The following is an 18,205-nucleotide window of genomic DNA, read 5'->3' as shown; positions in this document are numbered from 1 at the left end:
TGTTTCAGCCTGATTTCCAATACTTCCAGCGCTGCTATAAGTGAATCCCTGATTGTAACACTTTGGATCTGTATCCAGCTCTGCCATATGGGAAAGCAAATATCTAAACCCCCCCTGGCCAAGAGAGATATCCAGGCTTAGAGGGCCTGAGGAAGTACTACTGGCTAAGCATAGTGATTTGGAGGAAAGGGGGAGACGCTCTCTAAAGCATATGCCATGATTTATTCGAGATTTCCCTCCAAGATGGGATGGCGCGTTGTATCAGAGGAGTGACTCAGGCATTATGTGGACACAAGATTTGCTCCAGGCTCAGGGGCCATGCCATCTCAGTGATTGGATTTTGTTTGTGTGTTTGTGAAAGCAAATCTGTGTGCAAACAAATAACAATCCTGGCTAGGATACCCTGTTGTGTTCTCCACTCAGCACATCAGACTGACGGACGCTCTGATTCGTCCAAATCCACTTAAATGTCAAACAGTAACATCCGCTAATGTTGTCTAAACCGAAGCATCAAGAGCAGAGTGATGTTTACCGCTCCGAACAATTCCTCTTGGCATTCGTTGCACTTGTGTGTCAGCTTGATGTTTGAGAAAACTGGTGGAAAAAACTGGAAATGTGCATAGAAAGACCTGTCAAACTTGAGTCACGCTGCATGATTTTCTGCCATCAGCTGGGATTAACTTTGTCTGTGTTCTCAGTGCTGTGTGGTGGATTCACTGATGTTTCTTAACGTGATAGAAAATATTAACAGACACTAACTTGTCACCCTCTATCCATTGTATTTCTCCAGATATTCAAGTTTGTTTTGTCAACGCATGTATTTTCCGTTTTCAAGTAACTGAACTGGAACATGAAAAAATAATCTATTCTACTCCTGACTCGCCTATTCATTTGCTTCACCTGTGCTGTCGTAGGCACTGGACCTCTGACCATGCAGGTGTCATGAAACGCCACAAAACCCTGCAAACTCCAGAACAAACATCTCAAGGACATTTCACCAATTATTCTAAAGCAGCTGCAAAATTTCACAGCTCCAAATCTAAGGTAAACTCACAGTGACATAACTGCACGTACGTCACGTGGAGTCCAGAAATACAACAATCAGACATTTCCCTGTCACCTCCACGTCCGTCTTCTATATAGTCACTGATTAACTAGATATTTGACAACGAATGATAACCACACTCCACTCAAAGACTGGATAAGATAAATACACTTTGGCCCTGCTGAAGTACTTTAAGTCATTTGATTTTCCTTAGAAAGAATGTGAGCCTTTTGTTTAACACTGGTGTTTGATGTTAAATGTATTGGATATTTATTACCGGTAAAGTCTCCTTGTTTGACACCTAACTCCAGGGTAAACTGACCTGCTCTTGTCACAGTGATCACCGGGAGGGGGGGGGGGATTTGATGTAGCCGCATTGAACATTGACTCAATAAATGAAAGTCTTTACGGCGGGTTATTATAGGGCGCTTGATACCACTTTGAGGAAGGTCAATGGCCAGGTTTAAACTTGAAGTGTGCAGCGCCAGCTGTAATCACTCCACTCGATATGGTACAGTAATTGCAGACCAGAGAACTCATCTAGATGAACAAACATTAGCCTCGGGAGGTTGTAAGGACATCTGGATTAAGTGGAAGTTGTCTGATGCAAAGGATGGAAAGGGACAAAATTCAGAGCACTGGTTGATAGCCGCAGTTATTGCAAAGGCAATGTAAGTTACACACCATTAACCCAGTGTATGCTGGGAGTCCAGCTAACTGTGACCCTGGAGGTGGTTACACCAACAGCATATTCATTAACACATCACGAGCTTAAGTGTTTGTGTAAAAGTCCCTCCAAAGTTCTCAGTAACTTTGAATTAGTTTCGCAGATGTGATTTACTAAACCGGCTACGCCATTAAAGGACCAGTGTGTAGGATTAAGTGTCGAGGATGTAGATTGCAACCAACTGAACACACCTCGTCACACCAAGCCTACAGGAGAAACTACAGTGGCTTCTAAAAACACTAAAGGCCCTCTCTAGAGCCAATATTTGAGTTGTCCATTTGGGACTAGAAACATGGAGGACTCATTTTAAAAAAGCATTATGTAATAATTGGCCGGCTGTCTCATTCATATGCCGAACAAAAAGATATCAGCATATCACCAGGGTAACCACTCACACAAATGTAGTTGCTGTTAGCTAGTTAGCTCAGTTAGCCGTGCATCTAGTGGTCCAGAGTGGGAGCACAGAACACCGGACAGGCTGGGGCTAGCTAGTTAGCATGCTAATTTCAGTAGATATCACTGAAACACAATACATAGATGTCATGACGTAAAAATTACTTCTACATTGTTTTGTACATTTTTAAATGTTTTGGACTAAAACTCATAGCGCACCTCTCAGGTTATGAAAACTTTTCTTATTTGAGTCGATTATCCACAATGAAAACATTGAGAATGTAATAAATATTATGAATATTAGATTTCATTTCAGCACACAGATGCCCTTAAATCCCACACTCTAAACCTTTAAATATATAAATAACAGTTAAAGACGTTAAATCTTTAAAGTTAAGGATTATATATCATTACTTAACAGTCTTTTGTGAATGTATGAAGTTGTTTTATTTACATAGGCCCACTATTCAGTGGGAAATGTATTATGCTAAGCTAACTCTAACTACCTGCCATTTTGTCTGACTTTATTAGCGTGTTCTGTAATTTCAATTATATTATTTTAGTGACATGTACTTTAAAGCTTTGTAATTAAAGTGCAGTTTCCATATCATATCTACTCATCATTCTGAACAGGCATTAGTGAGCTAGCTTACCATTAGTTTTGTCAGTCAGCGAGGTCAGAAACCTGTTATACCTGGCAGTTAGTGGGTGTAAACATTAAGTTACACCTAACTAACATTATAAATTCACTCCCACTGCGGTTTGGGTGGGGGAATTTCTGCCTTTTGCTTCCTCAAACTCTCCTGGATTAACTCAATCACTCAGTGATCAAGCTGAAAACAAGGCCAGTGTTCAGGTTCTAAAAAGCTGACATTTTGTAGAGCTTCGTAAAGTACACTGGGGCAGGAACCCCTTTTAATGAATGAGGTGATGACAGGGTGAATGAAGTCCTTTGGGACATATGCTTTCAAAGAACAGTGACCTATATACCCCTACTAGTGCTTCCTTTGTGATAAGCAGAGCCTCCTAACTGACTGAAGACCCACCTGTGTGACAGGTGTGCACACCACAGCTACAGCAGCAGCTGACTGTGGCCCCGCCACATGTGCATGATCCTGATAAGGAGTGCAGAGTGGGAAGACACATGTTCAGACTGTTGCATGGGGGACAATAATTAGGCTACCACTTCCATACAGGCTTAAATACAACTGTATTGGTACTTGCTCATAAAACTATACTCATTTGATGTTTTGACCTTTTTTGATTTTTGCTTAAAAATGTATTACTCTATTTCTAACCAGACTATTGAGGCTGTTTGGCATGTATTTCTCAACTCTATAAGAGAAGCTGTTTTGGGTGACATTATAACAGAGCTATCAGAGTGATCCCCCCTCCCCCCCCTCAGCCTGGCACACTTACCTGTCTCAGAGACGCTGCTGGTGCCAGAGCTCCGTCTCTTGCTCTTCTCAATTTCCTTCCACGCCAGAACACTGCGATTAAGAACAACTTCTACCTGTCTGCGCTTCTGATAGAGCCTCGATGACAGTAATCTGGCCTGTTTCTCCATGCTGTCGCTCAGACGTGTCATTAGTGTCGCTGCGGTCCGGTGATTCTCATCTCAACTTTGTTACGGCCCGCACAACAAACCTCGTGCAGCGTGCGGTGTGTTGTGAGAGCCGGGCGGCCCGAGCGCTCAGAGGGAGCGGGGACGCGACAAAGATCGTGTATGCGGAAGATGATTCACAGCGTAGTGAAAATGAAACTGGCCTACTTTGCCATTCGAGGCGGTCCTACAACAAGCATACAGTTGGAAATACTGATCAAAAACTGATATGACATGCTTTGATGAAGCATATATCATGCAACTAAAAAACAAGAATGATATGAATGACTGAAAAACATTTATTAATCTTTAGGTTTTTAACCTATTTCTTTATTTTTCAAACTTCTTATATCAAACTCTTGTTACATGACTTCCTACAAATAAAAAATAAAATCAGACCTGTGGTGGAATAGTAAAGGGACATTTTCAATAAGATCTTAGGCATCTGTAGGCTAATATCAATATACTAAATTTCCAAATGTGTTAGAGTTGATTTACTCATCAGCAGTGGGTGATGCTGCTTCACCAAGGACTTTAATTTCTGTTTTGTAATTCTATTTTCAGTTTTTTTGTCTTTATACGTCGAAAAACAAATAATAAAAAGTGTAACATTTTAAATTGTGGTGAGCTATTGGCCATCATTTAGGTTCAGGCTATCTGTATTTTTTTTTCTAAAAAGGAAATAAAATAACAAAATCTTAATTTTATTTTAGCAGAACATACATGCCGAAGTACACGTAAACTTTTACAACTTTTCCAATAACACCAATTTTTGTTCTTAATGTGTTGGTTCATTTTATAATGTGATTATGGAAAGTGTCTTTGTGTATCATGAAAAAGCCCTATATAACTCAAGTTTATTATTGTTGTTGATGTTGTTGTTGTTAATTGGGGCTGCAACTGATGATGTTTTCATTCCTAATTATCTTCTGAATTAATCTCATCATTTGGTCTGTAGAATGTCAACAAATGTTTAAAAAAACTCATCACAATTTCCCAGTGCCCAAACTGATGCCTTCACTGTACTGTACTTTTGTCAAACCAACAGTCCATAAAACAAAGACTCTCCATTTACCTTCATAAATGAGAAAAATAAGCAGCAAATGCTGACATTTAAGAAGGTGGAACCAGCAAATGATTGACACTTTTGCTTTAAAAACAGTGATTTGATTATCAAAATAATTGACAATTTTCTTTTGAAGGACTAATCAAATGAGAGACTAATCACTGGTGCTCTAATACCAGTACCCCAATGGTGTATTTGACATTTGCAGTACTGAGAAATAGTGACAGAGTGAGAGCTCCTGCTGTTCATGCTGTCTGTTTGAGTCCTGTGGAACAAACACTGCATCAGCATGTTGGGTAAACACACTGTCTTTAATTCATGACTCAGAGCAGTTCCATACTGTTCCAGACCGAAGAGTTGAATAATTACAATAACCTCTCATAACCTTCACACAGCGCGGAGGCAAACAACAACATTAATAAAAAATGATGACTAAACTGTGTTTAAGTGGGTTTGCCCTCCACAACATCATTACTTGTGCTTTCTGCTGAATGGGAACTGGGGGGCTTTATAAATAAATATTGTAAGAATAAAGATGGTTAATCCAGTCTCTCTCTTTTTCCCTGTGTGTGACAGAGAGCAGAGACAGATAATAAGTGAATCAGAGGTGGTGCTGTCGAAGAAAACCTTCTGCTTCTAATATTGAATTTATGCATTTTCATGTTCAGGGTCAACAACATTCTGTGTAATCTGCTCATGTAAGGGCAGGAGATTTTCTTTGCTTTTGATTAAAAACTATGGCTTGTGGAGGTGTTGTAGGCGAATATGTGCATATGCTTAACCCCAAAACCAAAGCAAGTATACGTTTAAATTTTTACATTATTTTAAATGAATCTTCTAACAATGTCAATTCATGATTTATGTAAATCCCAGGAAGTATAACCTTGTAACATCTAGCTTATACTGCCCCGACCTGATGAGATGCACGCTATTTGAACAGCATGATGCTGAAGTAAAGTCTAATAAACTTAGGAGATGTATAACACACACACAGGTAAATACTATAATAAGGCCTATCTGACTAATGTGAACAGATTTGTGTTAAAAGAAGTACTTTTCATTCAACGCTACAAACGCAGGCTACTGTTCTTCCTGTGTCAAAATCAGTTACTTTATTCTGTCAGTGCAACACGGAACATCTGCTCACATTTTTTTTTGCTAATTTAGGATCAACATAGACTGCAGTCAATCCTAATTTACTGATAGGAATCATAGCATCTGCCCCCAGATACAATACTAAAACTGCTCATAACTAAATGTTATTTATAGTAGTTTTCAAACTTGCCTGTAAAAAAAAGAACTGATCCTGACCCCTTATGTCAGGTGACTTACACTAATTAAGGGTGAGAGTATCTCTACAACTATACCACTGTACTTTGCTATTACATTGTGCAAGTATGCTATAAATGTAAATATTCATATTTATATGACAATCTAGTTGATTACCTCCCACGCCCCAGGGAGTGTGAACCAATGGCTTCCTGGTAGTTTTTGGATTGTAAAAACCTGCAGTCAGTAAAAAGATTATTGCATAAATCAGTATGCATTATCTTTGTTCTGAAAATCCCATCTTTCCAAACTTAAATCTGAATATTAATGTATAAATACCAAACAATACCAATAAATAAGTGAACCTTACAAAACTATATATACATCAGATCATGCTGCAGCTATAAACAGTTATGGAAGTGGTCCTGATGCTGATGGTCTCCCCTTTGATTGACACACAGCTTGTAGTTTCTGTCAACATGGCAAAGACAGTGGACCATTACGTCAGCAGCCTCTCACGCCACCTAACGGCGAATCTCACTTGTGATTGGCTCACAACGAGGAAGTGTCGCTGCAGCCAATCACAGCGGCGTTTGCTTGCCGATTAGGCAGTATCAACATGGCAGCTTTCTGAGTTTTGGAGGAGGGGACCTGGTGTAAATAAACACAAATTTCACGTTTTAGAGATAACGACAGCGTTCGCGTGTTTGTGTTCGGGACTGGTCGGGCCGTAGAGGGAAAATGTCGACCGACGGGAATAAAAAACAGTTCTGGAAAAGAAACGCAGCGAAGGTTCCTGGCAGGTGAGTGACGTGTTCCCTCCTGTCGGCTAGCTTAGCGTAGCTAGCCTTGGTCAAGCTGACGTTTCACTGTTGGGCTTCAAACGTTACTTTCACTTTCACTGACTGTCCTGACCTATTGCACAAAGTTTGCGAGTTTCAACACTCGTAACACACCAGCGTCTGTGTTAAATTAGCCTCGCACTCACAGTTTACACCTCTCTGCTGTTAGCTGGCTAAGAGCTACGTTGCTAACAGCAGCTAACAGTGGAGCAATTTACCCACACCGCAGTCACAGAGTTGTAACTAATGACACAGCTACCATTTTATATTATAGAGTAGCTGTGGTATTACAACAAAGTGAAGTCGTTTTCGTCACACGTAGTCGCAGTATCATGGTATTACCTGGTATTGTTGTGGGTAATAAGAAGCTAACGTGGCTAGCTTGACAGCCAGTTATGAATTAGCTCATACATTTCTCTCTTCTTCACTTCCTCAGCATTCAGCATGTGTATGGCGCACAACATCCACCTTTCGACCCTCTCCTTCATGCTAAGTAAGTTAAATACACTTCGTTGTCGTCTGTAAATGTTCTGTAGTCTTGTTGAGGTAGTTTGGACAAGTGTTACTTCTGCTAATTTGAGTTTCTGTGCTGATGCTAGCAGTTTGCTCCAGATGCTGAAGTTGACAATCACTCAGGACTTTATTCACTGGTTCACTCGAGCTCTTATCGTTTTTTATAATCTCAATTCACCATGATTGCCAGTAGAGAGTAAGTGTGTGGCATCAAAACAGCACAAAAATCTGAAAAGAGCAGCTACCCAGCTACTCAATGAAGACAGAAACTGCTTTATGATGGATTGATACTGTAAAACAGCCACATCCTTATCAGGAATGTGGAAGTGTTTGTTTGGCCAGCTGAGAGCTGACACTAGAAAACACCTGTGACATCATGGACGGTCAGCAACCATAATGTAATAAAACGTTTTATTTGAACGTGAATTTTAAGTTCCTTGAAAATGTCCATGTGTTGTAGATAGCAGTATTTTCAAGCCACCCCACCCACACACATACATGTCTTTTGCTTGCAAACTCCTATAGAATTTATTTAAAATTTTGTCTGTAGCAACAAAATTTAACTTACAAAGACTAATGCTTTGTGTTGGCTGCTCGGGACGGACGCCAACCCTGATGATCTTGGGATGAGACTGGACAATTACCTTTCTTTCTCCAGGAAGTTACATTTTGTTGCTTTAATACAGCTGCAATTTTCAGTGTGATGGACTGAAAAAAACTGTATAATGAAAAAGTTATACCTTGGCCCACCCCCCACTTTGGGCACCACTGAAATAACCAATAAGAAAAAGACTAAACTTTGCAGTATATATTTTGTAAGCAGCTAAAAAAAAACTGTAGACTCTGGAAATTTTAAGTTTGTAGATAACATTTTTTATTAACCATTGTCATTTACTTATGCATAGGGCTGGTCTCATTTTATTCACACAAAGACAGACACGCACTAAAATGATAAAAAAAACTGCCTGTTATAACATAATAATCCTTTTATTTCTCCTGACTGATATTTAATCATGTAGATTTCCACAGAGGGTTGAGTTTAATTTGCTTGAGTACATTTTCAGACCCTCGTTTTTCAAGTTATGAAGGAAGTAAGCTAATATGGACAAGTCTCTCTCTTTATCATGGTAATCTCAGTCTTTGTAAGAAATCTGCGCCCTTTCTTCCCTCCACTCCTGCCTCTCCACCCCTCCCACCGTCCTTTCTCTGCATTGCATGATAAAACAGGAAAGGTTGAGTTTAATTGAATTCTCTTTTACTGTTGCGTTACTTGTTCCCGTTGAATGAAACGGTGTCCTACAGCACAGACACAGCAACTCAGTGAATTTCTGTCTTTTTAACATTGTCAGACTCGGCTGGGTTTTGTGTTAAAGGCTTTAGGCGGTGTTTCACACACCTGTGTGTCTTTATTGTGTTATTAATGGAAATGCTAATGTCAGTAAAATGTGGATAATTTAGTGACTTTGTACAGGCCAAGTGTTTATTAATTAATAAATTGTTAAGCCTAGTTTATTTTATTTCTTTGCCCACCTGTCAGTTTCAGAATGACTCACTTCTCATCTCTGTCATTTTCCCCTTGTCGACACTCTGCTTATTTACTTTATCTCCCTCTCTTTTTCTCTCATTTCCTGGCCTCTCTGCCGCTTCTGGTTTTTCCTTCTCCCACACTCTCCTTCACCTTTTCTCTCAATGTCTTTAATCTTCTTCGCTCTCCCTTATCTTGTCTTTTTTTACGGCCCTGTCTTTGTCCTCCAGCCTGATTAAAGCAGGTAACAAGCCTCCTCCGGCCACACCAGGCAAGCCCAAGAAGGCCACCACCTTTCAGGAGTTTGAGAGCATCACAAGTGATGCCTGGGATGTTGGAGATGATGACGACGAGTTGCTGGCTATGGCTGCACAGAATCTTAATATCGAGGTAGTCATGGAGACGGCGAATAAGGTGAACAACCAGATACAATTAAACCTGATGCATGCTTTTCTTCTTCAGTCTTGGTTGAAGCACAGTGGCCTTATTAATAAAAATAACATTGGACACTCATATAGTACTCTATATTGAGCTTTACAAGTTCTGTCTGGTATCAGTAAAACCTAAGGCTCACCACCTTGTTTTTCTGCTGACTGAACAGGTGATCGAGAATCACAGCAAGCAGCAGGAGAGGCAGAGGCAGGATGATACGACAGAGCTGGAACCGAGAGAAGAGGACACGCAGGAGGAGGCTGCAGAGGACGAGGAGGAGGACGAGGAAGAGGAGGAGGACAGGGTGGGGGAAGGAGACGTGACCAGCCCAGAGGTGTCGTTTGCCTCCCAAAGCAGCCCTTACACTGATGGCCGCCTAGTGAAGTCCCACAGCGAAGCTCCAATTGGGTCACCGAAAGGTTAGTGAGCGCCATTGCTCAGTGTCCAAAAAGTTTCCTGGCTCGCCTGCACAATGAAAGCTCGACTGCCTTTACTTTTAGTGCTTCACCAGTGTTGCGGAGGATCTAAAAAGAAACAATGAAACTCCTCTAAGATAGTTCTGAAAAGTTTACCTGAGTCTGCGTTTAAGTTTGGCTGTGATTCTGCTCTGTTTGTGTATGTTTTTGTTACATTAATTTTATTGTTACTAGAAACAGGGTGTTCGGCAAATGTGTCCTGTTTAAATAGGGGTTAAATTTGGGAAAACAAACACAGGAAATGTCACCATAAAATGCTATAAATGGAAGACACGAGTTTTCATTATTTTGTCTGTCTGCATCTTTTTTTTTGTATGTTATAGTCACTGTGGTCGCACAACTGCTTAATGTCACCACATTTAAATAGTATCAAGTTTCAACAGAGCCTGAGAGACTATTTGGCGGATGTTGTCACTCTGTAGAGCAGTGTTACTGATAAACTGCCAGTGCTGCGCTTTGATTTGACTTGTGAGTGTACAGTGCTCAGCGTTGACACAGTTTCTGAACAAGACCAAAGCCTTATAACAATCAAAGTGTTGCAAGTTATACTTTTTTATGGATGTTAGGGGGTTGGTTCTGTTGGGCCACCCTGTAATCCAGCGCTCATAATCATGATACAAACAAAGCAGGAGAAGATACACGCTGTAGTAAAGAGCAGTTTGTTTAGAATAATAATCCCTGAAGCGTCTGTTCCTGCCCCTTCTCCTTCTCTGTGTCATGGCTGATGTTGCACTTTAATTTTTAATGATTTATAAGCCTCCCTGTGTTCGGGTTGTACGTCCATTCTTGTCGTTCGTGGCGTCTGTTAGTCCGAGCCATTCCTCTGAACGGGATATCTCAGGAGCGCCTGGAGGGAATTTCTTTAAATATGGCGCAAATATCAACTTGGACTCAAAGATGAACTGTTAGAGTTTGGTGGTCAAAGGTCGAAGGTCAAGGTCACTGTGACCTCACAAAAGCCATTAGACTGTATCCCGAAAATGATTAAATGATGACATTTTATATCTCAAAGGTCAGCTTGATTGTGGCATCGTGATGCTTGGCAAAAATACGTTTCTGGCCCTGATCTTGGGTGCCCACTTTGAAACTGTGCTGATTGTATTAAGCTTCTTTGCTGCCAGGTTGAACATGATTTTTAATACATTTTACAATTCGTTGCCTTTCCGTTTTTCTATCAGAATCAGCTTTACTGGCAAAGCATGTGAGCACATACAGGGAACTGTTTTTTTCTTTCTTTCAATGAACTTAAACCCTAATCGACACACAGCAGCAGTCCACCACAAGCTCATCGGTTTTGCTGCTATTGAGCTTCAGGTGATTGTCGTTGCACCATGTGAAGAAGCTCTATTAGTCCTCTGAACTGCTCTGTAGAAATAGTCTCTCAGTGGAAAACGGCATGTTTCCCACTGGAATCATACATGTAAATATAGTAAGAACTTCCATTTTGCCAAGAGCTACACTTAATCCCTTCTGTCAGCTTCACTAGTAGTCTAGACAGACATGAATGTAAACTTCACCGCGGAGGCACACAACCTCAAGGTCATAATTCTACTTTTACTTAAAACCAGGCAGCAGCACTTTCCAGCAACACAGAATCCTTGTGATAACAGATTTACCCTCTATCTTATTAACACAAAGAGGAGGAAAGTTGTGAAGAGATGGTTCTACTGTATCGATTCTAACATCAGCAGCAGCGCTGTGGCGGCAGCAGTATGAAGTACATTGTGAATGTTTAGCCGACTATTGTCCTGTCTGCCAGGTCATCTGCCTGTCTGCCTGCTTGTCTGCCGTTCTCCCCGCTGCTGTGTTTAGACGCACAGATAACATAAGACGCCCGTCGCCTTCAGGCAATTCCTCTTATCTCCTTATAGAAGACGGCACACAAAGGCAGGCTTGCATGCACTGCCACGTCTTGTACAGGGATGTGCAAGACGACACTTTTGCACCTTTAGTGAGCATATTTAGAAAACACTGAATATTATATACCAACATTAATGCATGCACACTTACTGTATTGGCATGTTGGCAAACAAATTGACATGCACTGTTACAGTAAGGCTGACTACTGCAGATTTCTCTTGTCTTCTCTTGGTGGCGACGAATAGTGCTAAACACACTTGGTCAATTCTAATCAGATAATGGCACACAGCATGGCTTTCATTAGTGAGACCAAGACTCTCCATATAATAACACAATATATACTCATACTTGGCACTGTCCATCCCACTAACCCTGCAGCTTAAGGAGAAAGGGACGCACAATCACACTCTCAAGTAGAAGCTGGTGGTCACTGAGCTCTGGCCTCTGGTGTCTTTGGATTTGTCATCAAAAAATGCAGAGAGAGAGGAAGTTCTTTCTGTTGCCTTCACGTGTGTGTTTTTTCCTTCTCTATTTGTGATATCTGATGCAGTGTACCATGACTGACAAGTGAACAGTACTAACTTCCTCTAGCGTGGCCTTTCCTTTTATAGCCCTTTAAAATGGACTATAAAAAGGGATTATTGTTAAAATCACACCAAAGTTTCCGCTGCAAAGGAGCTTCCGCCGACTTTAATAATCTTTTTTAATTTCTTAAAGTGCAAATAAAGCAGTTGAGAACAGATTTGTGGCTTTTTATTTGTTCTTGTAAATCTGAAAAGGATATTAAAATAGGCAGCGTTCCAGGTCCCTTAATTGCGATGGAGTGTTTGTGTGACTCTATATGCAGTAGATGTGACATGGAGAAATGTTGGCAGTGCTGTTCACGAGGATCTTTATACACTTTTGCTCGGTGTTCAGTGTGACAGAAGGAGGCCCCTTCTCCACAATGAAGTCCCGACCTCACCAGCTTGTTCGTAACTGTGTGGTTGTGACTGTTTTCGTTCTCGTTCTCGCACAGCTGGGGTAACATGTGGCCCTCGGCAGGCTTAATGAATATGTTTGTCTGCAAGTTATAAAGGCTTCACAGTTGAATCAAAGATTTTGCAACAGCCTCAACCGCAGCCACGTTGGAGGCTCATTGCAAAATAAACTAATAACAGTAACAACACTCATCCACACCTCCCTTGGAACCACGTGGCAATGGCCCGATGTAATTCCTGGTCTTGCCACATTCCTACTCTAAAGATATTTGCATTATACAGATTCATAGATCTAAAAATATCAGCTCGCTTAACCTGATATTGCAGCTTGTCAACTTTACTTTGCTAACTTGTCAGCAAGCTAACGTCAGCAGCAGCAGTGACTGTGCAGCTATTAATCACAGTTATTCACGTAGTGTCACCTGACTACTGCTCAAGTTAAAGTAGGTTGGGAACATTTCTCCCACTGCAGGAAGAAACTAAGTTCAAGACAACAACGCAAAAACTGTCTTCCAAGCAGAATGAAGGGAATCTGTTCTGTTCCATCATGAAGTTGGCATGTGGTCCTAATTAAGGAGGATCTCCACAACAAATTTTTTTTTTTCAAGAGAACTTGGAAATCAGATATTAACAGCAGTTTCAAGAAGAGGAAGTTCTGTGTAAACAGAAAATAATTAGTTTCCAACCTCCAATTTTTTACATGTATTTTTTAGAAGCTTTTGGACTTTAACATGACCACAAGATCCTGTGCTGCATCATATGAAAGCACTCCATTTGATGTGTGTGTGTTTATGTAACTCTTTGCCCTGTCTCTACTGCTTATCCTCCCACCAGATGCAGCAGGTGAGCATGCAGCCCTCCACAGACAACGGTCTCTGCCCCACCGGCAGCCCGTCATCCCGCTCGTCGCTCGCATGGCTGACCAGAACACATCTGGCACCCCAGCCATGACCGAGAGGGAAGCGTCCCGTCTGGATAAGTTCAAACAGTTGTTGGCCGGGCCCAACACAGATCTGGGTAAGAGATACTCCTCCAAAAGTCTCCATTTATCTGTCAGCACGCGTTACGATGTGCACTCTTGCACAGTCCACTTGTCTCCCTATTGCTCTGGTCTTGCTCTGCATTTCTCAACTTTTATCTAGTTTGTCTTTCTGTTCTCTAAGCTCTTTCACTTTTTCATTTCCTTGCGCTCTTTTGCTTCTCACTCTTAGTTTGCTCACTCTGCCTGCCAGCTGTGCTGCGCTTTTAACGATGCTGTGAGCGGGAAAGTCATCCAGCCATCTGGACATGCAGATTACAAGGGGAAAAAATACCAGCAACAACAAAAGCAAATGACAGGCCTTTGTTCTACCCAAACGACAGGCCTTTATTGTTTATCCAACCCCAGAGACTGTTTGCTACCACTGCCACCCCAGTGGCCATGAAATCCTTGCAGACCTCTCTCTTTACAGTTAACTTTGTGTCCTCTGAAACTAACTTTTGGCAACTGCTATGCATCAACTTGTTGACAAGTAGATTAACTACATCAAAGCAGTTACCGGACGGGTTTGCGAATTGAGCCTGTCCGAGTGTACGTGTTGAATGTCTGTTACCAAAAATGATGTGATGAAATACTTACTGTACTCTGCTTTGAATTGGAAGAGTTTCTGCATAGTTTTTAAAGCTGAGTTAGCGAGAATGAAAGTGGCAAAGCAATGATTTTTGAAGAAATATCACAGTGTCGGCAGAATCTGGTAATATCCAGCACTGGGTGAGTCCAGGTCAACCTTTTACACAGCATAAAAAGTATAAAGTTAATAGTCAGTGATGTCTAATACAGTCAAACATCACACTTTATTTAGGTAGTCAGGAAATAATGATAATGAGATGTTTAAGTTGATTATATGATACAAATACAGAAGATGCAGTGAAATATTTTGTTCCTTGAACTAACAACATTAATTGTCAAAAAACTCCATTATAATCTCCAGCATTCTCATACCAGTCAGGTGTCTTGTTGATGTCATGTTGCTTGGACTCAGAACCCTGAAGGACGGACAATTTGTTCAGGCTGTATACATTTGTGACCAAAGAAAAGTGCTCCAAATTGAAGTCAGAAGTATGTTCCCATGACCTCAAATCAGTTCTGGCAAAAGCACAGACACTGACTCATAAGAAATACTGAAGTTGTGTGGACGATGCTCCGTCAAACTCTTAAGAGCCCTTTCGAGTTCGGATCTGTTTTGTGCGAACATTAAGGATGTACATCTGTTGTCCTTGAGCTTTTGTGTGTGAATGCTGCATTGTGTGCATTTGTATAAGTGTGTGTTGATTGGCCTGCCACAAGGGGAGCATAAAGTGATACCTGGGGAGACAATTAAAAAAGTGCATTGCTTAGCAAGAGACCAGTTATGTGCTATGTCTAAATAGCCTAAATATGCTTAATACAAAAAGAGTGTGTCTGAGATATTTCTCTGCAGAACTGGTTTAAATACCATAGTCTCCATTCTCAAATGGTGGCTGTCGTATTAATTTGCCACAACAGAGGAGGCTACTAGGCATTAATTTAAGACAGGCTATTATTGGAAACCAGACATTTATTGAGATTTCTCCCCTTCTCTTAGTACTGTATCATATTTCACTTTTCTAATCTACTCTGTTTCTGCTGGTTGATGTTGATGCAAACTCAAGATTTGCTCCATCAGCTGTACATTATAATCTGCACAATTTTTATTTAGGTATAGGCTAATGCCGTTAATGGAAGGCTTTTATGTCAGACATTTTGAGTATAAATTGATAGATACTGGATTTTAGAAGCAGATAGTGATATATGTAGATATTTTAGAGTTTACAAAGTCTGGTAACCATATTGGGGCCAACTGAAAACCTAATGTGAAGTCGACTACTGGTTTTTCTACCGTTTCGAAGCCTGGAGTTTGGCATTACGACTGTCACCATCTAGTTTTTTTGGAGCCAAAAGTGACCATAGTTGGATGAGAGGGTGGAGCTGGGCAGGATAGCAAGCCTGGAGGACACACGGTGTAAGTGACCTGTCAGTCACAAGGTAGCCACACCCTAAATCATTTATCATCTGCTGTATTTAACTCTAAATGGACCATAACTTACAAAGCAAACACCAAGCTGTGTTGAAGAAGACTTGAAACTAGAGATTGAGACCATAAACTCATTAGGGAACTGTTCATTGAGGTAATAAATCAAGTGAGAAGTAGGGTCGTTTTCTCATAAGTTTAAATACAATATGATATGTTGAAACCAGCCCCCTGCTGGCCATTAGAGAAAATGCAGGTTTTAAGCACCTCCCCAATGGCTTCCCTTTTCAGATGTGGAAGCTCCAGCCATATTTTATACAGTCAGTGATTGGAGCATTTTACACTGGTATATTTGGAATAAACTAACAATGAATCTGGCGATTATGGTCAAAATCTTTTTAAATGATGTGCTTTTAAACCAAGGCTTACAGTCATGGTCAAGTTTAAATACACTTGTAAAGGGCATGTATTTCGTGGTAGTCGTGAGTTCCAGTGATTTCTACAACTCTCATTTTTCAAGAGTTAACCAAAAAACACATATTTCCTCAGATATTCCTCCATAGATTTGTTCTATTATAATGATGAATAAATATTGCCCTTGCCACCAATAGTCTAGACAATTTGAATGAAAGCGCATGACTTTGTTCCCCTTGGTGTCAACGCTTTACTTGCCGCATGTAGATTACTTTGAGATACACACACACAAGAAACATTGGCATAAATCCTAAAATGTAAATGCTAGATTTCATTAAGTTTGAATGGCCTTAGTCAGCACAGTGCGTCACTTCTACGTGCAATCCCCTCGCAAAACTTTTTGAACCAAACAAACTGGTTCACAAGTCGTCAGCGTTAGTCAACGGTGGTTGCAGCCCGCTCGGGGTGAGTGTATCCTGCACATCAGCAGAGTGTCTTGAGATGTCAGCCCCCATTAGGGCCTGCCAGGCATCACAAGCCGGCTGTCTAAATTTAGTTTAGTCTCTGCGCCATGATTAGATAGCCCAGAACGGGCGAGCCACGCTGCCGGCTGCTGGCAGCATGAAAGATGAACTTCATTCACGGGACATAATTAAGTGAAGGATTGGGGGAGGGGGGTGATGAGGGGTGATATGGGAAGGGAGAGGGATCGGGGCAGATAAGATAAGATGAAACTTTAATGATCCCCATGGGGAATTGGGTCATTGCGGCAGCAAAGAATGGGATATGGATGAGAATACAAAAAGCAAAAAAATGAAATCGTCACCATCTGAAGTTATTTAAGCCCACTATAACTAAATATTTCTGGGACAGCAAATCATATTGTTTGCTTGTAGTCATGAGTCATTTTAAGAGCTTTGTGTAGAAACTTGTTCTATTCTGACATACTGATTTATTTTCACACAGAGCATTTCACCATTTACACAGCTTTTTGCAGTTTTCAGTTAAGAGGAAGATGACAAGATGGATTAAACTCCTTGTCCTCAAAGCAGAGGTCATTGTCCCCTCACGCTGTCTGTGACACGTTTACACTCATACTAATTCCCACACGTGCCAGTGGACACTGTCAGCGGGGATGTCGCCCCCTTGTGTAAAAGAGAAACTCGACCGATTGTCCTTGAGCCCCAAGGAAGGGGGAGGGCGGGATGATCCATCGCTTGGTTCCTGACTTGAATGGTGTAATTAATTGCAGAGGCAGCCATGTTTTTGGGCCAAGCCCCCCGACATGTCAGGGCTGCCAGTCTCCAGAGTCCACAGGTGTGTTGGACACACGTTTCTACTTGTTTTTTCTCTATCGTCAGCATCGTCTTCTCTGTTTCTTGATCATATTAAATCTGCCTCACTCGCCTTATCATCTCTCTTACATTAACATCTTTATCATCTCTCCCTTCCTCTCCATTGAGCCTTGCGACAGGTTGTGACAGCGGCCTGTTTAGCATGTAAGGTCGTGTAGAAGGTGATGACCTGTGCGGGTGTGCGAGAGCAGGGTGATTGATGTGAGGTTGATCTGAGCTAATTATTCCTGATGTCCTGAGGCGAGCCTGTCTGTCGAGTGAGCCTGAACACAGCAGCACCCACTGAACGCTCATTGAGTCGTGAGTTATTTCAGCTGGAGACTGAGTAAAAAGGAGAAATAATGATTTAGCCAGTCCCTTCTTCGGGTTTCACTTCTTGTTAATGGGACACTTAACACAGCAGTTTTTTATTTTCAGATAAGCTACTTGAATATTTGGACTAGACTTTACAACATAAAGTTCAATTAGGCCCGCCAGATGTTTCAATATGAAGGATCTCTAATATTTAATTTTCACAATCTGAGCATGGTGGGTAGAGTGACACTGCAGACAGTAAGTCAGTCAATTAAAGGTACTTAGGATCCTAATACTGTGTTGTAACTTAACAATACAATACAATACCGTAAGGGTTTGCTTTTGGCCTGTGCCCCCCAAGTTTCAGTTTTGGCCCTCCAAG

The 18,205-nt window shown here is 41.1% G+C and overlaps 2 protein-coding genes across 4 annotated transcripts in view; one reads left to right on the top strand and one right to left on the bottom strand.

Annotated features, from left to right (window-relative positions):
* Positions 1-3,854, bottom strand: part of cerk (ceramide kinase) — a 42,914-nt gene extending 39,060 nt beyond the window's left edge. Inside the window, exon 1 of the mRNA XM_084345180.1 lies at positions 3,585-3,854. Within this exon, the coding sequence (XP_084201306.1) occupies positions 3,585-3,753 (169 nt within the window). The 5' untranslated portion in view covers positions 3,754-3,854. The remainder of the gene's footprint in view (positions 1-3,584) is intronic.
* Positions 3,855-6,710: 2,856 nt separating this feature from the next.
* tbc1d22a (TBC1 domain family, member 22a) overlaps positions 6,711-18,205 on the top strand; it is a 126,640-nt gene continuing 115,145 nt past the window's right edge. For 2 of the 3 annotated variants that reach the window (XM_084345640.1, XM_084345641.1), the window contains exons 1-5: positions 6,711-6,906; positions 7,382-7,438; positions 9,214-9,397; positions 9,585-9,834; positions 13,566-13,748. In XM_084345640.1, coding sequence (XP_084201766.1) covers positions 6,845-6,906; positions 7,382-7,438; positions 9,214-9,397; positions 9,585-9,834; positions 13,566-13,748 — 736 coding nt within the window. In that variant the 5' untranslated portion in view covers positions 6,711-6,844. The remainder of the gene's footprint in view (positions 6,907-7,381; positions 7,439-9,213; positions 9,398-9,584; positions 9,835-13,565; positions 13,749-18,205) is intronic. The other variant, XM_084345642.1, reaches the window with a different exon arrangement.

The sequence above is a fragment of the Pagrus pagrus genome (assembly GCF_965226575.1).
Source record: "Pagrus pagrus genome assembly, chromosome: 23".
Lineage (NCBI taxonomy): Eukaryota > Metazoa > Chordata > Actinopteri > Spariformes > Sparidae > Pagrus > Pagrus pagrus.
Note: the sequence above shows the minus strand (reverse complement) of the source record. Positions and strands in the feature narration are given on the sequence as shown.